Source organism: Enoplosus armatus, chromosome 7 (assembly GCF_043641665.1).
Source record: "Enoplosus armatus isolate fEnoArm2 chromosome 7, fEnoArm2.hap1, whole genome shotgun sequence".
In the NCBI taxonomy this organism is placed as follows: domain Eukaryota; kingdom Metazoa; phylum Chordata; class Actinopteri; order Centrarchiformes; family Enoplosidae; genus Enoplosus; species Enoplosus armatus.
Window position 1 is genome coordinate 15111230 of NC_092186.1, and position 26583 is coordinate 15137812.

At 42.6% G+C, this 26583-nt stretch overlaps 3 protein-coding genes across 3 annotated transcripts; 2 read left to right on the top strand and 1 right to left on the bottom strand.

Annotated features, from left to right (window-relative positions):
• The first annotated feature begins 4611 nt into the window (after positions 1–4611).
• tab3 (TGF-beta activated kinase 1 (MAP3K7) binding protein 3) lies at positions 4612–11473 on the top strand. The gene is made up of 7 exons (XM_070908720.1): positions 4612–4670; positions 5388–5561; positions 5831–7085; positions 7456–7616; positions 8082–8175; positions 10163–10246; positions 10704–11473. The coding sequence occupies exons 2-7, from the start codon at positions 5460–5462 to the stop codon at positions 10847–10849; spliced, it is 1842 nt and encodes a 613-aa protein (XP_070764821.1). The 5' UTR covers positions 4612–4670; positions 5388–5459; the 3' UTR covers positions 10850–11473.
• Positions 11474–11682: 209 nt separating this feature from the next.
• Positions 11683–18453, bottom strand: tmem47 (transmembrane protein 47). The gene is made up of 3 exons (XM_070909410.1): positions 18014–18453; positions 13593–13733; positions 11683–13296 (listed from the first exon to the last, which is right to left on the bottom strand). Exons 1-3 carry the CDS (start codon positions 18237–18239, stop codon positions 13118–13120), a joined length of 546 nt encoding a protein of 181 aa, XP_070765511.1. The 5' UTR covers positions 18240–18453; the 3' UTR covers positions 11683–13117.
• Positions 18454–21930: 3477 nt separating this feature from the next.
• prrg1 (proline rich Gla (G-carboxyglutamic acid) 1) lies at positions 21931–24212 on the top strand. The gene is made up of 3 exons (XM_070909568.1): positions 21931–21966; positions 22820–22980; positions 23735–24212. The coding sequence occupies exons 1-3, from the start codon at positions 21957–21959 to the stop codon at positions 24197–24199; spliced, it is 636 nt and encodes a 211-aa protein (XP_070765669.1). The 5' UTR covers positions 21931–21956; the 3' UTR covers positions 24200–24212.
• Positions 24213–26583: the final 2371 nt, after the last annotated feature.

The window sequence follows — 26583 nt, forward strand, 5'->3', positions numbered from 1 at the left end:
CGCAGCTGCATAAATACTGTTAATAATTGTCTTTAACCATTTTGTACGGACTAATAAGGCCTATTATTGTTTTGTTTTCAACGGTTAATTTGAAGTGATTGTTGAACAGATTATTTATTTCAGTATCAGGTTATTGACTAATGAGGTTATAATGAAGGGATATTTTTATATTCTGTGATATCACTTTAATATCTCCATAATGGCCAGAATGCAGAGCCTGATGGTGTGTCTGCAATCATTACGTTTAAGATTAATTACGTTATGATTGTTAGTCTATGGCTGCAGCTATCAGTGAGTTTACAGTGATCGTTATACTTCCCACAGTATCACTGTGAAATTCCTATGAAATAATATGTTTAATTGTGTAATTTGTTGTTTAGTTGTTAGAGGACTAATTGATGTATCCTTTAATTTAGGGGAGTGGTTTTGTGCATTAAAGCAAGTGTCATTAAAGTAGGCCTCAACCTAATGCATGTTTATTTGCTGTTTGAACCCTTTTATTATGCATTTGCCATTTCCTGTTTTTATTTACATTTTTTAACACTTTCATTTTCACCAGGAACGACTACCAAGATAAGAATGGCTGAATTGTCTGGTACAAGAGAACCTGGACAGTGTTGTGGCCAGGTCTGTTTGGGGGGCCTACAATCTAAATGCAGACAGACGTTATCATTATCTGCTTGTTGGCCTGTTCCAGCCAGGATTCCCGACTTATCAGTTGAGAGGGACACCAGCTTGCCCTTTGTTTTTCCTGCCTAACCGAGATGTTGCTGTCATTCTGCTATGCAATGACGGTTGAACTCATATCATCGCGTCAAGAGCCATTAAAAGAAATATGGTCACAGTCAGAAACCAGAAATTTCTTTTTGTCACACATTTTGGGAAATATACAGTATAACATATATAATTCTATCTACTACCCAATGGGTTAGTCTTCCGTTTAAACTAAGATGAGAAAGTGGTTGTCTCACTGTGGGTGGATGTAAATAGAAACCCTGCAGCAGACACATTTTGTCTCTCCTAATGGCTCCAACACAGCTGCTGACTCACTGACCAAACAGGCCTCAGGCAGAAAACCCACCAAGTAAAGTCCCCATTCAAGTATTCTAGGAATGTTATAGAGATTTTTGAGAGGTGGCACACAAAAGCCTTTATTGATCTTGCTGTCAGATATTTTTCAGCGCCGCCTAAATAATCATAACATTTGTAACATAACTGAAAACCTTGTTTGGCACGTTGTATTACAGGATTCACTTTATTTTTACACTTTATCATAATGTGAAACCACTACTTTACCCAAGACAACCAGCAGATGTAACATAATTGCAGCAATCACTGTGTCCAGTTAGAGGTGTTGAGGCTTTGGGAAACCCCCAACAAGAGGGCCAAAGCTGCAGCTAATACTGTACTTAGAAGTGAAATCATTGGAGAAGAAATAAATGGAAAACAATTAGTGATTCTTTTGGTGAAAGAACATAAAGACTACTGGAAGGGCCTTCCATGCAAAAAGTAAAATCTATTGGTGCAATTCAATAAACATGCACAAAATAAATATAAGACTGGTTGTAACATAGACATAGACTGTCAGCCAATGTACTTCAAATTCAGTGTGTATCCTTGAAGCTGGCATGGAAGTTCCACTTTAGGTTGTATGGGCCTTGTTTTCCTTGACATAAATCTGTATTTTTTTGGTGACACATTTGTGAGTGAACATGAATCTAACTTTTTAAAGTTACATTAGAACATCACAAGAAATTAAGTTGCACGAAAGAGGGCAGCAAATCTGCACCTTATAGACGTCAATGTTTTGGGGAGGCTGTTTTCACTCCATCATTTATTCACTTCCTGCTCAGATTAATGGCGTACGTTGGGTTGCGGGTCTGTTCTGTGAACTCTCAGGGCAAAGGGCCTCCGTCTTTCTCTGTTCTGAGTCCTGCAGGGCATCAGGGACAACAAGGGGGACTGCTTTAAATAGCACCACAGTTGTGGCAACTAATCAACACTGTAAGGACAGCTAACCTGAGTCAGACTGGGCCTCAGCCTCAGCTGCTGCAGCTCAGCCCTGACACCCCTATGAATATTTTTGTGGTGGTACAGCCCACACCCCCTGCTGAAGGCCCAGTAGACTGGCTCAGCAGGTCAAAACTGCATCATCTGTTGGTAGATGGACACACCAATGTCAGCTGTCCACACCTCTACTGACACATTTCCCATTCATAATTAAGTACAAGACCACCACCTGCTCATTCTGTGAACAGTGACTCCCCCTCCACTGTAATATGCCGATTACACTGCACAAAATGTCAACAAATGGCTGTTCACTAACGTACCTAGCTGATGAGGCACGCCAGCTTCCGTCCCACCAAAACATCCTAATGCCACTGCAATAAAAACTCTTTCTCAGCAATGTCTAACATACAGTATGTTCTTTAGGCACTCTTTATGTAGTCCGCTTAGAGATTGGTGACACAATGGTGAGATTCATTGTGTCATGACTTGTTGTCTGTATCTATGTCTGCGTGCACATGGCCACACTGATGTTGTTGAATTGAGCTTATTTTACATTTGATGCAAAAAAAATATTTTGTCATCATCATTTATATTGTGTGGCCATTTAAGTGGAGGGACATGATCAGTTATCTAATCATAAAAATCTATCTGTTGATGAGGCATCTATATAGAAAACAAAACAAAACACATACACCTCTGACACTGTATGGCACCTCGTGCACTTCCTTCTGTTCCTACCAAAATCTCACAAAGGTGTAATGTCTTGCATTGTATTTTCAAGAAAAGAGAAAAATGCCACTGAGCTGCTCAATGGTCTGCTACTCCTGGACAACTGTCTATTTAGAGAAACAACAGTACTGCAGTTCTGATCTGAAAGAAGTTTTCAGGACTCTCTGTTCTGTTCTTTCTGAGGGCTTGCATGTGCTATCCAGACTAGACTGTGACCAGACCACAGAGGTGATGAACTCTAACTTCCTATGATGCCCCTCTCTTGTGCCTGCAGCAGCTGCGCAGTTATACAGGGTTAACTGAGGTTAAAATAGTGCTGCTGAACTGACTGGCCAGGCCCTTCAAGCTAAAAACCAGACATTTTATGCTGTTAGTCTCTTTAATATATCAAGGACAAGCAAACTGCAGTATGTAACATTGTTGTTTTACTTTAGTATTTCTCTCCAAAATCAGAATATTCTTTCATTCCTTTCGAACAAATTAATGTTGAGATACTGAAGTATTTATTTCTGTGAGATTTGCTTTTTAGCTGTGTCTCTCTTGAACTACACAAGCAGTGTAGTTTTATTTTAAAGGCACACTGTGAGGATTTTGAGAGAAAAAGGAGTACAGTAAAAGTAATTTAATTCAATATTATATGGAAAATTACAAAAAGTATATGATTTTAAACATTTGGCTACAATACACTAAAAGACTGATAAAGAAAACAATAATTTGGTCCATATAGGTAGGATGTGGTCTGGGATGGTCCAAACTTGAAACGCCCTGTGTCCTTCATCTGTGCAGTATTCAAAAACCTAATGTCAGCCCTATCAGTTAACAGGCTTTGGCATAAGTGAGACATAACTCACCCAGCATTGCTGACTTGTCGAGAACCCTAGTGTTGAACAGTGGTGCTACCCTGACCACAAACCCTTAACAGCACCAACCGCTGCATTATCGAAGATCCTATATTATTGTGCACCAGTTAGTCACATGCTCTTGCCTCACATATAGACTGCCATATGATTGCTTTTGCTTTAATCTGCTGAAATTATGATGTATGATGAATGTGTTTTGCCTCCCCTACTGTTAAACCAATTAAACCATAATGTGCGTTTGTCTTTAGAGAGACCCATCCAAGTTCCTTTCCTGCCATTGTCACTGAAGTGTGCAGAATTCATGGATCTCTCACTGCCCTCTAGTGAAAACACACAGACTCTTACACAAATCCTGACTTTGCTGTTAGTTTCTAAGTATTTAATTAAATGTCCTGTTGATCCCCTTGCTAACAACCGAATCGGTTAGATGAAATAAGATACTCAATATTTTACACTTAACTCCTGTATTGTTTTAATTCAAAGGCTGAAACACTGAAAAATTAACTTCCTGGTACATCGCTTAATGGAGTTTGTTTGATCACTGAATATTTAACAAGAGTCATTTATTTTTGGTAATTAGTTTTGGTAATTAATCCGAATTACAGTATAATATTGAAATTATAATAATTGATAATAATATTCGTTGGTAGGGAATTGGTATAAGCTGAATAGATTTAGGAGCTCCAGTTTGTTGAATCACTCTGTATTTATAGGGAATAAGGTATTTTTTTTAGGAAAAATGTGTAGCTATTGAGTAGGAATGAGTAAAAAATGAATGGAGTTCTGGCACATGATCGCCAGAGGGGCACGGCATTCAGGCATGCGCACTACTGACAGTGTCGATCGAGCCGATTTGAACAACTTCCTGGTCCGGGAAAATCTGACATTATCGCGATAGACAGCCTGTTCGTATGCAATTCAGCGGCGGGGGCCTGACGCTGGAATGCGAAACTATAAGTTATTTAGCCAAAACAATAAATTGACAAATCTCGGCGCACCATTTTAGAAATATCACAGCTCTCATCGGGACTCAGCTATGGTCCGAGACATGAGGGGGGCTCATAACATATGGTAAGTTTTGTAAAGCCGTTAGTGGCTAACGTTCGCTGACTTTAGCATGGTTAGCTAGCTAATCCATCAACACCCAGGCTTGTGACAGCTGACCAACCAACAGGACCAAGCTAAGGTTAGCATTAGCAACGTTAGCTGGCAGGCTGTTGACGAATTGAGTTAATCTTATTTGAACTGACGACTTGTTTAGGGGATTGTGTTGCTGGTTTAGTTACGGGTAACATGGGACAATCTCCCAGGAATGGTAATGTCGTTTCCTGCCGTAGCCTCACAGCACACCGGTGGGGTTGTTTGTTTGAGTGATGCACGGAGGCTAACTGATGCTGATAACTAGCCTGCTAGCTAGCGATGGTATGTCGTCGTTGCTTGGTGCAACAGTATGGCTAAACAAACAACAACAGACTGACAGGCACCTTGCTAGCACTCGTGTGCTAATGTGAATGAATACCAGTAACGCTGGCGTGTTTTCTTTGTGTTCGTCTGTTATATTCGAGCTGTTTCACTTCTCTTGATCGATAAACTATGCTCTTTTTTGAAAACTCAGGTTGACATGCCTCACAAAGACTGTTTAATTGACATGTACGCTTTAATTACTGCTGACACATTGGGTGTGTGACAGGCATTTGGCTGGCCAACAGTGCTAATAGGATTATTGCGAGCATTCCCATGACATTTCAGTTTTGTCGTCAGTTTTGTCTGTCAACTCTGCATCTTCAGGGTATGAGACGGGATCGGTTGTTTCAGCATTTGCCGCTTTGGGCTCGTTGAGTCTTTGTGTGTTGGCTGAGGATGGCGCAGGGAGGCTCTCAGCTCGACTACCACATCCTGCAGGACCTCAAGCAGCGTTTCCCAGAGATCCCAGAGGGGGTAGTGTCACAGTGCCTTCTGCAGGTACAGAACACGCACACACGCACTTACTCCTGCATGTGCCCAGAAAAGCTGTTCGGAGAATGTTAGAAAATTGTGACACTGTGATATTCACTTTGGTTAAAGGTTGTTTTATTTTAGGATGTGTTGCTATGTTTGTACTACCCGATTACCAACCTCCTAGTATTAACCCTTATGATGTATACTGGACAGTAAGGCAGCAAGATGAGCACTTAAAACACTCACAGTGATCCAAACTGCATGACTGAGACTGTTTTCTGTTGCTGTCTCAGAACAACAATAACCTGGATCTCTGCTGCCACCTGCTGGCTCAGGAGAGTAATAGATACCTGTATGGAGAGTTCCATCACAGTCCAGAGGAGGGGCGACTGAGCCGAAACCACATGCTGCACATTAGCCTGGGCTACCCGGGCTCAGAGGCAAGCAAGGCAAATGGAGGAGCAGCAGGTGTAGGGCGTTCCCTAGTGCACAGCACCAGTGACAGTCACATCGAACCCCAGCGGCCCAGCTACCCTGAGCCATTGTCAGCCCCTGCCACCATGGCCCCCTCCCCGGGTTACAATCCTTTCTTTATGAACGATCAGAGCCGGTCTGCTAGCACCCCCACCCCTCCACCCACAATGCAGGGCATGTCTCCCACATACTCCCCTGTCCCACGTTACACTATGAACCCTATAACTGTCACACTTTCGCAAAGTATACCCAATGTCCCACAGGCTCTACAGATCCCCCCTGGGCACTACGCTAACAGCACTAACACCACCCTGTATATTCGACCCTCACCCTCCCAGAGCCCACAGCCAGCTCCCTGGTCCTCCTCGGGGGCACCTGTGTATCAGCATCAGCAGTCCCCCTACAGTACTCCCACATATGGCTCTCCTTACAGCTCCCCACAGCATCAGGTCCAGCCACCACAACCACAGCCGCAACCCCAGCACCAGCAATATGTCTTCCACCCTATTAGTTCCCCAACCCTTCCCAGCATGCCCTACCATCACCAGCAACAACCCCAGCAACAGCCAGCAGTCTACCGGCCCTACCACACAAAAAGCTCCCTCAAGAACCAGATAGAGATTACCCTGGAGGGTCCACGACCTCGCAGCAATTCACCTGTGCACACCTCCCACCCCCAAGGAGCGCTTTACATGGCCACCAGCCCCTCGCCCAGCTCCCCTTCGAGAGGTATCACTATGAGTGGACCTGCAGGCCCGGCAACCTTCCACCCTGGGATGTACCTGCAGCATCAGGGCCCTGCAAGGCCTCGGCCTGCTTCTTCTCCTCAACCAGGCCAGTCGGCCTACACCTTCAAAATCAAAGTGTCCCCCGGAGGCCAGGCCCAGAGGCCACCCAGCTCACCTCCTGTGGCCGAAGCGGAGTCTCTTCTCAACATAGTAGACCAAGGGGAGCACAACGCTGCCCCTGCACCCATCCTGCCCATCTCCGCTCTACCAGGGAACGTTGCCAGTCAGTTTCAGCACATGCCTCGACGTTCGAGCTCGGGCTCTGATGACTATGCCTACACACAAGGTAAGGGATTCTTGTTTTTTTCTCTCTATTGCTCTGTGTGTGTGACTTTCTGTTACTAGTCTTTTGCCTGAGAATAGCTGACTTCTTGTTAGAAGACATTTGACTTCCTACTGGTGTTGATGAAATCACTGTTGAGCAGAGTTTAGAGGTGAATATCATCTTTTTGTGGTGTTTAGCTGCTATCTTTTTGGCATATTTTGCTATCATATTTGAGTCTTTCCCCCCAGCCATATAAATTACGCAGTTTGTGTGATTGTCCAGCCCCTGTACCTTAATGTCAGCGTTGGGCTTGTATATTGGTATGAAGTAGTAACAAAGTACGAAAGCGAGTGAATTTCAAGCATTTTGTGTTTGGTGTGTTTCCCACCAGCTCTCCTGCTCCACCAACGGGCCAGGATGGAGCGTCTACTGAAGGAGCTGCTGCTGGAGAAGCAGAAACTAGAACAACTGAAGGCTGATGTCAACAATATGGAATATGACGCCCTTCAAAGACGCTTTCGACGAGTCAACTCAACCAGTCTTATACCCAGAGTAAGGACTGAACATGTACTTGGACTCGCACAAACATTTTTGCTCTTCACAATTTTGTATTTTTTCACATGCTCACAAAAGGTGAAGTACAACCAGAGGCTGTGAAATTATTAATGATTTCAGAAGTTCAAGATTCACAATATTTTAGACTATCTTCATCCAATAGTCGTGGAGGCTATAGCAGCTAGATTGTAACTGACACTCTGGATTTGAATCAGGCTTTGGACTTGTGTCATGTGTGCTGTTTAAAAAGCAGAAAAGGAACAAAATCTTTAAAAACTCAAGCTCAAACTTAAACTTTACTTAGCAGTCCAGATGCAGCTTAAATGCAGCAGTGCTAGTAAGACAATTTGCACTATTGTATCAAGTGAAACTTGTAAGAAAAGTTTGAAAGGAGGGATGGGTAATATTTGGTAGTCTATTTTTGTCTAATCTAACTGGGTTGTGTGTTCGCACTGGCTGCAGCCTGAAGAGATGACACGATTGCGGAGTCTGAACAGACAGCTTCAGATTGATATCGACTGTACCCTGAAGGAGACGGATCTACTGCAGTCTAGAGGTATACATACACATACACATAAGCCACACGCACTCACATAAATGCACATTCCTCCACATAAACCTTTGAAGTGTGTCTCTGATTTATTTGAAAGCATTGATCTTGAAAGAGCCAAGCCCAGAGGCAGGCAGAGTTGGGTCCAAAGTGATTGAAGAGGCTCCATCACGCTGCATACAGATGCAGCGTTCTAAAATGACCAATGTCCAAGGTTGACCCTCATTGGGCCCGTGTCTTGCTGGTACGTGATCCTTGTTGATTACGTAATTGATAACAGCATTGCCTCGTAATACCCCTAACCACAGTGTGTGGAAGTCAGTTGCAATGCTATATATATTTACCATTAGTGGTGTCTTTGGGGGCTGAAACAGTCCAATGCAGCGGTCTCAAGAGTGCGACCAATTTACTCGCAATCAGCCCAGTGCCACTGAACATTTGGGTCGTGGTCTCCCTGGAAAATTCCTGCACCATTGTTCTGCTTTGTTTCAGTCTTCCAAATGCCTTTTGGCAAACACTGCCCGAGATGTCATGTATGCAAGTCGTTTTTAACACTGGCTTTCTCTTTGCCACTCCTTCATAAAGCTGGGAATGGTGAAGCACCTGGGCAGCAGTTGTATGCACAATGTCTCTCCTCTGAGCCTTTGAACACTTGCTTCCCTCACCATTGTCCTTCTCACACTGTGTAGAGGATGGCCTGCTCAGTCAATGAATAAATCTGAACTTGCAGCAAAATAATTGAATTTTCTGGTCAGTCCTTGAGTTTAAACTTATTCTTGTTTATTCATTGTATTTCTTTCAGTGTTCAAATGTTGACCCATGCAAATTCATGTCTTCGTGGGCAGACAATAAAGTGCATGTTCAAACTTATTTGTATCTTAGTGGTGGCAGTATCTTGTTAGTTACACATTTGTATGCAACTATTTATTACTGTTCCTGTTATTTTGATAGAAATATTCTTTTAACTTTGCCTGCTTGTTTGTTTTTGTTTGATATTTGTGTCTGTGACCAGCTTTTGAATAGCCAAAATTCACAGTTGTTGTAGACAATAGTCGAACGGATGGAAGTTGTTATAGGGCTCTGAAAAATGGTGTTGATTGTGGTCTTTGTTGCAACAAACAGCCAATGTAAATGTGTAATTTGTGTGAGTGATCTTTACATGCCTCTTGGAGCCCAACTTTCATACACTCACAAAGCAGCTTATTGAGCTGGAGAACTGTGCTTGCAGAAAATTCCATCCAGTGACAAAAATGAATGGGTACGTCTGTACCTCTTTGGCCTATTTTTCTTTGTGAGGCTGATAAAAGCATGTGTAATTGTTGATAATTAAGTCGTAAATCTGATATGGAAAAAGTATCCCCATGGCTATATAAACACTTAAGAAAGAGTGAGCTTCCTTGTGTCATGTTGCAGTTAACTTAAAAATGTGTCTCATGTGTGAGGACATGTCAGGCACCATCTTCTTGTAATGTGTAAACGTGTGTATAGTGCTTGAATTTGCTTATTTTTTGTAGCATCAGTGATATCACTAGCTGTTTATACCAAATTAAGTACTGCGTTGGCTGGGGCGTGTTGCTTCGGGTGCCAGTGTTATGATTAAATGCAATCCAGGATGGTCAGTTTGAATAATGGAACCATTAATTTTAAGGCTTTTTGGATGCCAAAACATTGCACAGCGGTATATACACTTTGAGACATAATTTTACAACTCTGGAAAATTATTACAGCGGCAGTTATTTTACCAAACTCTGCTGTTGATGTTACAAATTAGTTAACCCCAAATGATGTTTTATTACATTGCTGCAAAAATTGAGCCAGGTTCAACTTTTTTGCCTGTTGACCCTGCATTCTGTTTTTGCTGTAGTCCTCTGCAGTAAATGAGGAGACAGTTGCTGTCGGCCTGAAAACTGTCTGGAAACTGATTGGACTAATTTGACCTCTGGTTGGGATGGGCAAACAAACTTCTGTATCTGGTTTCTGCTTTCCTCCACAGGGAAGTTTGACCCAAAAGCAATGAACAACTTTTATGACAACATTCAGCCCGGTCCAGTAGTGCCGCCCAAACCTGGGAGGAAAGGTGAGAATTGTTCAACGTGGTTTTCTGAACATAAAAGTGAGTCATGAGAGATTTTCATAAGGTTGTGTAAAGAAGAGAAGAAAAATAGATGTTCTGCAGGGTAGGATCACACATTAATACTGTTGCTAAGAAACAGATTTCAATGAAAGACCATTCATTTATTTGCCTTCCAGCACACTGAAGTTTTGGGACATTTTTGTTTGAAAATCGAGACCAAAAGCTTAACTGACTTTGGTCTGTGTTGATCTCCACAAAACTGTTGGCATGGAAACTAGATGAGAAACCTTACTATTTAGTGAATGCCCATGTCTATCAACATTTATAGTGAATGGGTGTTACTTGAATACATACCTCACACACGCCTGCTGAGTTGATGACACTTAAATTGTTGCGTTATGTGCTTTATCACATAAACAACAGCCTTTTTCAACATACTGCTTCTCTTTGCTTTTGTTAGAAGGGGAGCAGGGCTCCAAGCCAGTGCCGGGGCCCCAGAGGGACGAGGACTTTGAGGGCGCCCAGTGGAACTGTGAAAGCTGCACCTTCCTCAACCATCCTGCACTCAACCGCTGTGAACAGTGCGAGATGCCGCGCTACACCTGAGCTTAGCGCTGTGCTGTATTGCCCAACCCTGCCCCATCCCCTGCCAATCCTTGGATAGTATAAGCCCCATCCCTCCAAAATCTGCAGAATCTGTCTAGAGGTCTTTCCCTGTCAATCAATATATAAGCTCCTCTTACCTGCTGAGGAAGAGCCACTATCCCTCTCTGCACACTTGTCCTGCTCCCATCTACTACTCCTGTGCACTTTGACCCTTGTTTCCATTGGCGGATGATGATTCTTTTTTTAGGACATGTGGAGACTCTTCTCATGTCAAATATATGAAAGAGGGAGTGACACACTGCGACTCTGGCAGTGGGTGGGACGGGGCTTCAGAAAGGTCAAAGCGTCTGAGGATTGAGGAGAAGGAGGAGCTACGGTTTACCTAGAGAACATTCCACGTAGAATGAGTGACTGCCCTGTTTACACAAACTGCCCATTCCTGAACTCAAAATGGAGGCACTTCCACTTTAATCCTGGACCTGTAACTCCCTCTCTGACAGTGGAACAATGAAAGCAATGGTATATACGTTCTGACTAATGCGAAATGTAGACTGTACACTGTATCTGGCTCTGCATTAGAGCTCATTTCACTGAAAGAAGAACACTAAAGACACTTGCATATAAGTATATTCCTGGTACTTTTATGCATATTATGCCACCCTGTATTATGTGTTCAAAAGATGTTGATTTCCTGTGCAAATGCCTCAACTTGCTGTACTTAATAAAGGAGCTGATTCTATGTGACTTGACCATGCACAGCTGGCATGTCTGCATAGTTTGTCATAATTCGGAGATGCTCCTTTTTCCACAAATGAACCAAACACACCTTTTTTTCCCCCAGTACATGTTTTTATTATGTAAGTAATCCAACCAGTGGGAATCAGAAACACAGCAGCAAATGGTAGTGGCATGCACACACACACTCACTTTCACTAATGTTGCACCCGAGCAGAGCAGTTTCACCTCTCATGAGCACACTGTCCTCCAGGTTTGAAACTTTCCATGTTCTTCTTGATCGGTCAAAATGCTACTCATGCACAGCACAATGCATCTCTTGAAGCACTTTATCTTGGACCCTAACTTGATGCAAAAACTAAGTATACTGACTTTTTCAATAACTACAATGATTTTCTGATACAGCTTTTCGCTATCTGAAGCAGAAAAATCTACTGTTCTACTCTTAATGGTGCTTCTACTGAGAGCATTCCCATTTCCTACAGGGTGAGAAGATAAGGAGGCATCACATGGGGAGCTGTGTAAGCACATGCAGGGTGGTATGATCATGCAGGCATGCGCGCACTCAGCAGACATGGTCATTTGCCATCTTCTTTCCCACTGGTCTTCTTGGAATGAATATTACTTTATTATGCTTACTGCACATACTTACATATAATACAACATTTTATCAAAAAGCAGGTATAACTTGGGTTATGCTGCAGGTTTACAATAGCATCCAAAGGTTTTACCACTGTTCACATGTGACAGACTGTGCTATTCATTAACCAGTAAACCTTCCTCTCACCAGTATGATATCATTTTGAAGGTGGCTGTGGAATGTTTTTACTGTCTTAGGTAGCTTCTGTTTATTATAGTATTTCTGAGCCTTTAAATAGACCCAAATAGGACAGGAGAAAATAAAGCCATGCTTTCACCGATCTATTACACTCTACTGGAGGAAGAAGGCCAAGTTCCAGAAGTAATGTATCTCTGGAGAAATGTAGCATGTCGCATTTCCTTGGGTGTTCCCTGTCTTCCTCACTTTGTCATCCTCAGGATGTCACTTCAATAGAATATTTTCCTCCCTGGATCTGTTACTACACTGATTGGCTCAAGTTTACATCATCCTTTGCCTTCTCTGCTCTGATTGGTTAATTAGCCCACCAATTCGCCCTGGTATGGGGTCACTGAACCCTTCTGCCCAAATCTAAGACCTGCTGGAGTTCCACTTAAAGGGGACGCAGGCTTATCTGAGTGGTGGCATTCTCTCCCAAATTAAACGACCTGCTTCGGATTTATTTTTCACAGCCTGGTTTGCTGCCAAAACTTTTAAGAGAGCACAGGGCTTCAGTCCAATGAGTGAGGATAGTCTTTGAGACAATAAGTTCACAGTATCAAATGGAAGAGCTTGTTTTCCAGTCCTGAAACTAACAATAAGCATTTGTTTTTCCTATTTCTCTAGTCTGTGGTTGTGCACTGTGTAACGGACAGAAAGGTCCTATCACTGAGAGGACACAGAGAGTCTCATTTTCTCTTCTTGTCTCACAGATTTTAGTAGTAGTCTTCATAGTTCTTGGGGTTGAGGCAATAGAGGATGGCCCCTCCAAAAGAGAAGATGGTGGATCCCCAGGCCAAGCCGTAGCCCCAGTTAAACTCGTGGTACACCCTCAGACTGACTGTCTCTATGAACTTGATGGGGAACAGGACCAAGCTGCACACCTGGAGCACCGCTGCAGAGGAAAACAGGAAAGAGAGAAGGTACCATTGTCAAAATATGTATGGTAAATGCATACAGAATGTTCAAGATTACAAAAAACTGGAGGGATGGAGACAAAAGGCACTCTGATGGCCACTAAAATCCTTTCTTCAAACAGTGCCATGGTTCCTTCCCCTGACAGCCAGCCTACTATGTACATAGACTTTTTTGGAAGCTGGACAGTGATTGTTTTGTATTTTTGGACTATTCCTCAGCTCTTCCTTCTTCCTTTCTTTTTGTCTTCCAATAAGACAGAATCTCTTTACGTACCTGCAGAGAACAGCATGACAGCCACGGGCTTGTAGCAGCGACTCCTGGAGCTGAAGCACAGGGAAATCAGCGCCACAAGGGAGGAGAGCAGGGTGAGGGCTGCTCCCCCCAACAGCAGGGCCAGTGTGGCGATCTGCCAGTCTGAGACAAACACACACAGGGACAGAGAGAGGGGGGAGTGAGGGAGGAAAGGCATGAAATCACACTGAGATACAGAGTGACATAGGTAGCTAAAACGGGGTTACTGTGGAGAGCCGTGTCTGTGCTGTTGACAGGAGGGAGGAAAGTGGAGGCAGACGAGGAGGGATAAAAGGAAAAGAGGGAGGCAGCAGGATAGGTCACGGGCCATGTTGGTGAGCCACGGTAACACTGCCGTGCTCAATCTCACACAAGAGAAAAATAATTCCACCCACTGAAGTTTGTGGTGAATTACTGCAGTTTAAGAGGCTGAGACAACTATTACATTAGCATATTCTGAGGAGCTCGGTGATGGCTCATAACATTTTGATGTGAACCTCTGGGGATCCATGTGGCAGAAGAAGAATGTGAACCATGCCGTGAATAACCCTCGAACCGAGAAACAAACAAACGCACGCGCACACACGCCTGGCTAGGCTTGGATGTCAGCGGTTCGGTAATGGATCCCAATGCAGCAGAAAGGCAAAGTCTGTGAGGTGACTCAGATAATGAGTATCCCTCCTTGTTGGCTGATGCCAGCTCAGCAGCATTCTCAGCATTTCATTCAGATTTACTCCAAATACGCTCAACTGGAAATAACTGCCGTCTTAATCTTGCATGCCTATCCTTGTTGGAAGGCTGAAGTGGGAGCAAAATGTGTTTGTCAAAAACAGAAAGACATTATAATATAGAGATTTTTGTTTGCTTTGTACAGAAGAAATCATTTCACGAAAAACGGTGCATTTATGAAAAACAATTTCTTAGAGACTTAATTAGCCGTGGGACGTTAACTGATTGTTGAGAGACACACTATGTTATTGTTTAGAGATTTTCTTTCGTAGCTTGAATGTGTACTCGCGGAAACAGGAGGTCTATATGTAAACAGGCAGAGGATATTATGATGAGGCATTTGATTACACAGGAGGAAATCATTTTAAGTACAGTGGGTGGGGAAAAAAATAACATCAAAGCATAAAGGGGACTGCATAAGTGATTCAATGTTACAGTGGGTGGAAAAGTTCACATTGAAAGACTTTAGTGTATAGTAGACTTTAGAATATGTTTTGTCTTTTTTTAGTAAGTATACATGGTATTGTCTATTATGGAGCCCAGGAAATAAAAAGATTAAACATTGCCAAGAATATTTCCCCTCTATTGAGGCAGAAAATCATTAAAACATTCACCAGCGGAGAGAAAGTGACGGAACATAAGCTGCTTAAAGTACAGTTCCCACTCTAGTTGGAGGGAAACTTTATTCCAGGGGCCAAGCAGCTCAAATATAAACAAACATCAACTACTTTTGACCAAATATGGTTCAGGATTTAGAGTTTAAAAATGGGTCCTGTCACCACAGGATGTTGGAAAGAGCCCACAAAAAGCAGAGCACCCGCTCCCTCTAGCCTCAAGCTTGCACAACATGGGGCCCCCCTTAAAGCTTGACCCCTTGATTTTCTCTGCCACTGCCTCGCTGGCTGCCTCTCAGCAAAGGGCCACAGTGACTTGACTTGTACTTGTCAAAGCCCATCCTTGGTGAGATATCTTCTCTAGGTCAGTTTGGTGCCTTCAGCCCAGCCAGTCTGCAACCGAAAGCCTTATCAGTGCGCCCATGAAACAGCAGGATGCAGAGAGTCATCTCATTTCAGATTTGGAACAGACCCTGTACGCCGTGCAAGAAGCACAGCCAGAGTTGGAGTGCTTAAAGGCTTTGACGAGCAGGAAGCGCCAAACTATTAATCTGAGCCCCGCATGATGACAGATGGAAAAGGAGATACAGTACACAAGATCCAATCTGAGCATTAATTATGGTCCCATGTGTGCATGTCAGGGACTGCTGAAGTGCTAATCGAAAAAATCCTTCAGGGCCCCAATTCTGTTCCTTTGTCTGAGACAATGGTGGAAGATCTGTGTCACAGAAGAGCCTCGAGTATCTCTCTTGCTGTCACGCACACTCAATCTCAATCTCATAAGTTTAAGAAGTAAGAAGATCTTCAACCAGAAGTCCATGGTTCAAGACCGCAGGGCCCATGAGCAAGACGCTGAACCTTTACAAGCCCTCTGTATCCAATAATGTGCTGTGACCTCCCTCAAAGACAAGCGGACAATCACCCAAATACGGGATCGATAATGTAATACATTATTAATATGCTTTGCCATCACTGCGTCTGACTGAGCTGGACTCGTCTCACACACTGGCTCCACATTCGTCCCATCATCTCACACCGACCTGGCATCCACACACACTGCTCTTGCACGACCGTTCCACATTCCCAGTCCTGTGTCAAGCCTGCATCTTTTATACTTGACCTGCAACCCTCTACCTACATGTGTGCGAGAGAGAAACTGTAAGAGAAGAAGAGTTGCCTTGTGTCTATTTATTTTAAACACTTCATGAGTATGTAACAAGACAATATCTCATGTATGCTTTCTAATTCACATTGTGTGTTTTCATAGACACACACACATGCAGGCCTTACAGAACAAGCTCAAAACATCTGAGCGGCCAGCTGGTGTTTCAAACTAACAGGATTTATTTAATGCCCAGAGCATGACACTGAGGAAATATTGGGGGGCTGACGAGGGGGGTAGAAACTGATTACTGGGATTCAAATCAATAAGCCTAGCCAAGCACAAGCCTGAGGAAATGGGCAGTTTGCTGTGTGCATTTACTGTGGTATGCTGCTGCTGAGAGCTGAGAGCTGACACGGAGACTGCATGTCTTTATATGGCACCAAAGTGCACTTTGTCTGCACTGACAGAGGAGGACCGGGGCCAGCGTGACCCACAGTTACTCATCTCTCAGACAGAAAGAAAACATTTTGTCAGACTAACAAAAACACAATTCACCACTCAGCACCCAGGAGGGGGTCAGAGGCAGCAAAAAGTGAGATATATATATATATATATATATATATATATACACACACACACACACAAATACAAAAAATGAAGGAAGATGTAGTCAGGAGTGCAGAATAGAGTTTAGAAAACTTTTATGCTGATAAAAATCCTCCTGAGATAAATTCACAAAATATATAGTGCTAAGTATATCAGGATATAGTAAGTTACAGTGCGGACACAAGAAAACACATACAAAAAAAACAATATAACGCCATAAAAAACCCTACAGGAAATGCTACCTTATTTTTTCTCATGATTTTTGAGGCTTTAGTTTGTGAAGTTTGTACTGAACAGGATTATGTGTTTCTGTTATTTTGTCCACCTTACAATCCAGTGTAACCTAATAGCCACAAACGTTGGCCTAAAAAAATGTGCCAGTGTCTCAATAAGAAAATGAACATAAAATGCAGAAGAATTGTATTGCATTACATTAGATTTTATTTTATAATAAATCCTTTCCCGAACTCATGACTGCTTTTTGTTAACGCTGCTCATAAAGTCATAGTGACCTATTCTCAACCAGCTACTTTTTTTTTTATGACTGAATGACCAGCTGTGATGGAAATATGAAATGCTTCCAGAAGAAACCCTCATGGGGACGCTATAAAGAAGCTTCCTTAATAGAGAAAATCAGCATTTCTGGAGAGCTTCGCTTGTTTCCCTGGTTACTAATCTCCAGGCATCTGGATCTCTGGGGAGTTCTCTGCTCTGAGTTGCCCTCGCTCCTTGGCCGGTGAAGAAACCCACACAAAGGCTCATTTTGTGAGCAACAAAAGGCCAAATGAAACCCCAGCTGGACCGCTCCTGGCGAGGCAAAATTCCCACATCATTCAGTGGTGCACTTGGGGCAAATGTTTCAGAAGAAAAGTTAACTAGATAGAAAACCAAAGGTGTCTTAATCATCAGACTTTGAGACTCAAGGATAAACTTATTTTTTATATATGGTCGATTATTTCCCACTTGGAAAGCAGCAATGTGCCGCCCATTGTTCACTATGTTATTTCATGTAGAAAAGTTCTGCAGTCTTAAATTAACCAGGCAATATCTCATTATAAAGTAATTAACATTTAGCTCTCTCCTGGGTGATGTTTTATAATTCTCACCCACAGAACAGATTGGTTCAGCAGTGCACTGTCTGCAGGGATCCTTTGTTATCCCTGAGCGTCTGACTTTCATTTGAATATGAATGCGGGTGTCTGTCTGCGCCCCAAATCCTGCCATTTCAAGGGTGAAACATCCCTAAAACTACAACACCCAACGGGTTTAAAAGTTCCAAAACAACATGGTGGCGCATCACCCCATCAGCTTACAATAAGTGTGTGTGGGCGCATGAGCGTCTGTCTCACCGGTGGTCAGCGTGCTGTTGCAGGACCACTCCGCGGAGCTGACAGGCTTCCAGCAGGACACCCACATGGACAGGTAGTACTGGTCATCGGCCGTGACCCACGCCGGACTCAACACGGCCCCGACATCCAGGCACAGGGCGAGAAAGACGCACACCAGTCCGACCAACTTCAGGGGCGTCAACGCCGACACACGGACCTCCTCTGTGCCGCTCACGGATGAAGCCATATCTAAAGTATCTCACTCATTAAAAACAAACAAGACAAAGAAGAAGAACATGTGTGTGTTTTCGCGCTGGGCTCTGTGTTGTTCCTCAAATCCACAAAAAAGGAGTCAGGGTTAAGTTGTGCTTGTCCTCCCCTGCCCGTGCCCGTGATGTGGGGTAGCAGGATGGGGAGCCGCCGCTCACTCCGCGTCCGGAGTCCAGAGGACGCTGCTGCCGCTGCTGTAGACCCAGCGCTCTGCGGACGGGACTGTGGTGGTGGTGGTGGTGGTGGTGCTGCTGCTGCTGCAGATCACTGAAATAACACGGTGCTGCCCCTGCTGGGTCCTAGTGCCTAGACCCACTTAACACAGCAGCTCTCTCTCTCTGTCTGTTAGTCATCAATATTGTAGGAGCAAAAAAACAATAACAGTGAAGGCATTGGAACAGAAGTTCATTGATGGTTAGTCGTGCGTTTTAATTATGTTCACTGACAACCAATCAGACTTGCACAATATAAACGTTGTGGAGGTGGAAAACAGAAATGCTTTCTAGTCAACTTCTTTGTAGGGTTCCAATAAGCAGAAATGCTTTCAACAAGGCTCAATGGTCCAGAATATAATGCAGAAGACTCGACACACTCATGTTTTTTATGTACTTTATTTTCCCCCTTTTTCTCCCAAAAAAAGTCGTATGCTTTAAATGCTTTAACTCATAGTAACAGAGTTCACAAGAAAGAAAACACTCATTTTCTTTTTTTTTCAACTGTAAAAGAATGATATTTTCTGACAACGCCTGCTGTCTGTGATTTTCAAAAGGCATTCTGGGAAATGAAGACACAACTAATAGAAGTGAAGTAGACACAGCTTGATGGGATACTGTGGCGCCTAAAACAGTGCTTAAGTTTTCATTAAATTGTGAAGGTGCAAGTGCTATTTTGGAGGTTTTGCTGCTGTAATTTGGGGTAAAATGTAAAATTTATGTGGAATATTGGCTAAACGCAGCCACCAAACACAGCCATCATGAGGCCAAACATCCAGAATTGATCATTTTAAAACTTTTTCAAACTTACATCCCATATGGGTTCACATTTGCATGTACTTTTTAACTACGTCCCTGCTTTACTCTTGGGACACACTTTACCCTACTTCTCTTTCTCTAATCTCTTCAGGTAACACTTTGTTTAACCCCCCCCCCCCACACACACACACACACACAGGGTGTGCTGAGGGAAGCTTACACTGCTCATTTTTTTGCTAATTGAACTTAGCTAATCCTTTGTCCTTAGGGAGAATCTTGGAAATTAATTCATATTGATTAACACATGCACACGCATACACACACGCACACACAACTATATATATGCACACACACACACACACACACACACACACACACACACACACACACACACAAAAGTACTTTTTTAAACAAATTAACTTCATAGTTACATTTAATCAGAAATGCAACATTAATATAGATTCCTTGTTAATTTACTGGCTGGTTGGTGGAACTACTGAATTAAAGAAAATAGTGGTCATAATGAATAGATTTGTATTACTTATTTTACAAGGGCAGGTTTATATTATGATGGGAAAAAGCTCTCACCCTTCCACAGCAGTTTTGACATTGTGTGTGTGTGTGTGTGTGTGTGTGTGTGTGTGTGTGTGTGTGGGTTTTTTGTGTGTCTTTGAGTTACAGGAGTGTAGGTCAACTGTTCCTGGTGGCAAAGTCTTTGAACATCATTACTGATGATTACAGATTGTAATCAGTAGAGACTCTGTGGGTAAAAACAGGGACATACAGACACAGACACACACAGACACACACACACACACACACACACACACAGTCCTGGTCTAAGAACAAACTCATCAGCGTTAATATAACATTACTGTTGTAGAGTGCATAATTCATTGCATGTGTGAGGTACAAAATGTCACTGGTCAGACTGAAATCTTCAAATAGTCTGACAGAGTACCACAGTTGATTAGTTGATGTGAGCAAAATACAAAATTACATATATTGTTTAGTAATAAATAATACATCTAATCTAACACAATCTAAAATATGCATCTTTCAGATTTCATTTTGTGTTCATATTTAGGAGAAAATCAATTGTACTGAAAATGAAAGTGACAAACATTAAATTAACATAATTTTGCTTATATAATTCAGTGAAGTTAAAAACTACAATAAAACATGATGACAGCAACAGATTCAGTTACTTATTTTCGCAGGTAGAAATAGGAAAAGAAAAACATACATACTGAATTTGATTAATTAATTAATTAATTATTATTAATTATCTGATTTAAATTTAAACCAGACAATAGAAACAGAATTTGGTGGAAATATGCACATCAGTCAGATCCAGAAAAAGAGACTGAAATCTGATGAGATTTGTAAACATATTTTTACATCATCATCTATTCTTATTTCAAGTTTATGAGACATGTTGATATGTTTAACTACTGATATTATGTGCACAGTTTAAATGAATAGCCGGCAGTAAAGAGTAACTTCTGATGGTCACAAAAACACTGGCAACAGATAAACTTTACATGTTTATCCTTTCAATTTGAAGCAATGTTATATTTAATTACTCTTCTTAATTTGTGTGCATTATCGCTTTATGTTAAGGCCCTCAGATCATAGCTAGGATTGTGGTCAGTATAAGGTGTGTTGATCTCTGGACTGTCCCTTTAACTCAGGGGAAGGGGAAGTTCATGGGACCGCTGCACGCAAACAGAGCTGTGCGCCTGCGCGACGTGCATAGCAACACTTTGGGGCAGCAGGAGAAGGCGAGGGATCGTTTCTGCGCATTTTGGGGACGAAAAGAGGTGAGCTGAAGTGATAAAGTTCAGTTCTATACTGACAGACGGAAGTACAAACCTGTCATATTTAGCGGAGGTCCTTCTATCGACCTCTGTGTCTGATATCTGGCCGTTTGAATCATGTGTTGCTCGCTCGTTAAATCGCATCCGTCGCTGAAGGCGCACTGATCCCACAAATCATCCCCGCTTGTCAGTACACGCTAACCAGTTCCAGCCCTCACCGACACATAGCGCTCCTCACACGGACGAGAATAGACCGTTAGCAGACCGTAATGAAGCTTAGCTAACATTGTTGTAGCTTTCAGTCGTTGTCCCATCTCTCTTGTTATTTGTACAACGGGGCGGCGGCGCTTTGTTTGTGATGTTTCCGCTGCTGGTGATCTATTCTGGGAAGCTACGAGCAGGATTCCCGTAACACATTCATGTGTAAAACTGACCAGTAGCCGCCATTGGTCACTGTCACTTTGGTCAAGGATGTCTCATATTCACAACACAGCAACGCCCTTTAACGCCTAGCTGTTGAAACAGTATTGTTATCTATTCATTCTGTTATAATATTGAAGTTTTATTTTCCCAAAGCGTGTAGGAACACTTGCTTATACATGACATACGGCTGTGATACAAGTCATTGTTTCGTTTTCAAATCAACTTTTTAAAAGGAATTTAGTGAGAAATCTTGACATTGACAAATGTCTGACATTAGGGTATTGTTGCTGTGTAGGATTCAAATAATTCTTTAGATAACTGTTTATCCTAAGAAAAGAAACAAAGGATTAGGTGTAGTTTTTGAGAGGGAGTCCTGGTTGATTATTGTCTGACTCATATGTATTAGCTGGTTCAAAGCTGTTTGTTAATGTGTGTTTGGTTTTTTACAGATAAATCACCCCAAACAGACTCGCAGGAATCATGGGCAGTGGTAAGTTTGTGGACACTAATCTTATGCCCACAGGCAGAGAAATGATGAACATCATCACGTACAGATATTTTCAGAAACCCTCCTCCTATTTCTTTCTTTTCTGTTGTTTGTCAAACACAAGTTAGTTGTTGGAATTTGACCCTGCAGGTTTTTTATGTTGTCTTTAGCACACAATTCCCATTGTTTCCTCGGGCAATTTCCCATTTTCCTGCATTTTGCTCTTTTTATTTATTTTTTGCTTTTCAAGTCAATCACATCCCTGAAATTGTGAGTCACACAGATGCCATTACTTGTTAATTCAGTAGCACATCATACATTCCCAGGGCATGTTGTGGCATCTTGTGTGCACTTCCTGTACAAGAGTTTTATTTTCTTGTCCTGGATGTGTGAAACAGAGGGCCACTCTGTCTCTCTAAGTTCATTCCTCCAGTTTCTCTTATGTGGCCCAGGGATGGATGCCTAAATCAAAGGAGCTTTTGTTTTTATGCAGAAATGTGGGCACTGGGCAGCGCTCGGCTCTGCTCTGCTGCCTTTGTTGCAGTCCCCACCTCACTCCCTCTCACTTTTTTGCTTTTTTTGGGGGATCTCTATCCTCTTTTCCTCCTTCTGCCTCACTTTTCTCTCTTTCAATACTCTCTGTTTGCTTAAACCTCCCCCTTCGCTTCCTCCCCCATGCTGTTCCGCTTACTGACTCACCCTAACTTAACTCTTTTTCTCTCTCATTTTCTTGTCTCCGCTTGTTATCTTAATTCATGCTTTTTTTTTCACACATCTCCCAATCTTACATCCTTTCCCCCTCTCTGCCCTTGTGTTTGTCTCCCCCTCCACTCCTCCCCTATCGCCTGCCTCTCAGTGTTCCTGCCAGCGGACGCGGCCCACTCTGTGCTGCGCCGGCTGCGCAGGGCCAACTTCTTGCTGGAGGAGATGAAGCAGGGTAACATCCAGCGGGAGTGCCGTGAGGAGATCTGCACCTATGAGGAAGCCCGCGAGGCTTTCGAGAATGACGAGAAGACGGTGAGGGGATGAGAGACAAATTCCAGCCTGTGACTGGTCAGACAAAAATGTACTACAGCTCATTTGTTAAAATACAGCTTATTTAAACAAAAATAACTAGTAACAACACCATAAGCAAAAACACACAATAATCCACAGGGTAGTAAAAAACTCAATTGTAATTCTGCTGTTTAATTCTCGCAATTAATTCTTATTTCAACCTATAGCTGGCTGCCTGGAAATCTCTGAACACAGGACACCCAGCTGGAGCTTAAATCCACAAGTCAATACTACTACAGCTGAGTAACTCATACCAGCTGCCCCATGTAAAAACATCCAACATATCCCTTTTAAAGTGCTGTTTTGTAGGGTTCACGTGTCCAGTAATGAAATCCTATGCCAAGAGTGGTAACTTGTGGAATGTGGCTGTTTTTTCAGGAAGTGATGATTATCAGCAGGAAGAAAAGCCGAGTGTATGCTAGAGAGGGTAAAACTATTGTGAGAGGCCAGAGAGCAAAGTCACGCAGATGGACGTGCACAATCATGTGGTCGCTTTTTGTTCGGGTGTTGTTGTCTACTGCCTTTGTGTTGCAGTAATCCGGATAAAAAGTATACAGTGGACACTGTGTGTACTTTGACCCTGTGTTTTGGAAACAATTTTGTGCCCCCATGTTTACACTGTAGCCTGCATGAATGTAGTCTTATCCTGAAGAAAATATTTTTGATTTTGTATTAATTTTGACAACATGTGTGTTTGTCTTCTGATTGGCTGCAGAGACGGTTCTGGGAGGAATATGTACGGGAGAGCAGTCCATCTGGAGGGCTGGAGACAGTGGTTGGTGGAGTCCACTCTCTCTACTTGATCGTGCCATTGCTGCTGGTTGTGCTCATTGTTGCCGCCATCGCCATTACTGTGTGGCGCTGCCACTCCCGCAAGCGCTCGCAGCGCAGCCCCAGCCTGGGACACTCGCATCATGACCACGTCCTGTCAGTGGTCTCTATGGACCATTGGGGGAGGGATTACCACCATGGTGACCAATCAGAACTCAGCATCCACAGCAGCCCAGCTTATCCAGGCTCAGAGCTCACATCAGGGAGAGGAAGTGCTGGAGACCCACCACCATCTTATGAGGAGGCTGTGGGCCATACAGACGTCCAAATAGAGACGGAGCCACCTCCACAGTATGAGGATATAGTCAACACCAGCTCTACTAGTGTCAATGGTGGCCATGGGACGTAAACCTGTGTCTCACTTCCACCCCAGCAAAAGCCCTAACCTACACTAAGACCATCTTAGCATTTAGCAGTGCCACTGTTGTGGTATCACCAGCCTTCCCCATTCAACACATACAGAAACACTATTAACTGTCTGGTCAATGGACTAATGCAATCTTTGCCGAAGCCAGCGCTGTCAAAATTTGCACTAACCTTTCATCATTGAGGTGAAATGATAGCAGGAAGGAGCAAATGATCGCAATACCAAAACCAACCAACACCTCTGCTGATTTTCCTCAAGTTGCATCTATGCTGTCACACTGTAGCAAATCACTTAACTCAGCAGGCATAACAAATGATGCATGCAGTGTAAAGAGAAAAAAAAGGGTTCTGATTACCATAATGAAGGACAACTATTCTAAAAGTGTATATGGTGTTGGACCGATGCTTTTATTGAAGATTAGTGCCAATCTTTTAGACTTAAGTGGTCAATAGCAGATACTTTGCATCTATTTTTAATACCTTTAAATTTTGAATTTTGTATATTGCATAGTTTTGCAAAAAAATAGCTAGGCAAGATTCAGAAACAGCATTTAAACCACAAAACAAACAACTCAAATGAAACCCAGACACATTAAAGTTGTGTTACGTGATTTGTGACCACCAGGGGGCAGAAAACAAACTAAAAATCATTATCTACTCCAGCAGACACAGAGCAATATGAGTTTCATCCCACTGTTTGCTACCAGCACAGTTTTGTACTGGGGGGAGCTTTGAGACCCAACCATTTAGTAAATGATCAGGCTACAGACCATAACAATTAGTCAACACTGTGTAGAGCTGAAGAGATGGGTGTTAATTCTCAATGGGCTCTGCACTACTAGTAACCCTTCCACTTTACAGTCAGTAATTTTATTCATTGTTGAATACCTCGTTTAGTCCGGACTTTCTGACTTTTCAGTTTGATCCGAACCAAAATTACCAGTGTAAAACCTATCACGGACCAAAGAGCCGAACCTTGGTCCAATGAAAAGAGGTGGTCTCTGTCCAGATCAAATTGAACCATGGGTTCTGTTTGTTTCTAGTGTGAAAACATTTTTTGGATGGTTCAGACTTTTGGACAAATTACAGGAATTTCTGGCAGGCTGTCGTCAGCGATAGCAAAATGAGTCGTGGTAGACCAAATTATTAATTACAATTATTATAGACAACACGCCGACGTCAGACGCACGACCGTCTGCAAACCAATTAAGTGCAAGTATAGGGAGATGCCGCTTACATAGGTATGTCATGTTTAGGTCATTAGTGTGCTTGCATAATTGCAATGTGAAACCAAAACTATCCAAATCAAATGTATACATGTGTGAATGCAAACCTTGGTTTAGACTTTCAGGCCCTTCATGAAGGTTTAAATAGTCCAGTTGCCAAACAAATGCATCGGTCCAACATCAGTATAAACTTGTGAATGTTAAATTTAAGAAGTTCACATTTTAAGATAAGGCTATCAGTTATAAAGGGGGTGTGGAAATGTGTTTTGTCTATGTGTGTCCCATGTGCATATATTTTGGTAATGCATGCAGCTTGGTCTGTACACCTGAAGTGGGATGTGGCTCTGCACTGTTTGTTGATGGTCGGTGCTCGCTGGCCCTTATCCACCTCTGGGCCCTTGACAATTGCTCAGAGCCCGCTTTAACTGTGAAAATCTTTCCCTAACCTTTCTCCTAAAGCAAATGTAACCGCCTTGGATATGACTTCAGAGTTTTCTGCTGTGCCACTTTCACTTAAAGCACACTGAGGATTCTTCAAATAGGTTTGCAGCTACACCATAAATGTAAGTTGTGGAGTGACTTGGACAGGAATGTGGGACAGAAAGCAATAGAAACCGAAGCTTTGGGAAAAGAGTTATCAGAGAGATTCTGTATTTAACGCCACTATGGACAGAGATCATGTTTAGCATGTGTAATGTACTTGTATATAAATATGTATAGTCTGTATGTGTGAAAGTAAGTTACAGTGAGATTGTTTTTTACTGCATAGGAATGCGGTGAATGCATTGATACTAGTGTAACTATTATACAGTAGGTTGTGAATAAATTAAGGCACTTTGTGTTTAAGCTCAAAATGAGCTGTTTGATGGAAACTAGGACGATCTGGTTTGACGTCTCCAGCATCACTCTCAACTATAACGATGTCACTGTAATCCTCTGAAAAAAGTGCTCATACTCTATATGCAATGTTGCTACATACTCTAAAAACCAAATATGTCTAATGTTCACAGATACTGATAAATGTCACACATTTCCTGTCTACACCTCACAGACTTCGAGCACTGAATATCATTCTTATACATATTTGTGAGTTGACCTGTGAACCTCAGCACTTGCTATAACCTTCAACTGAGTTGTGCTG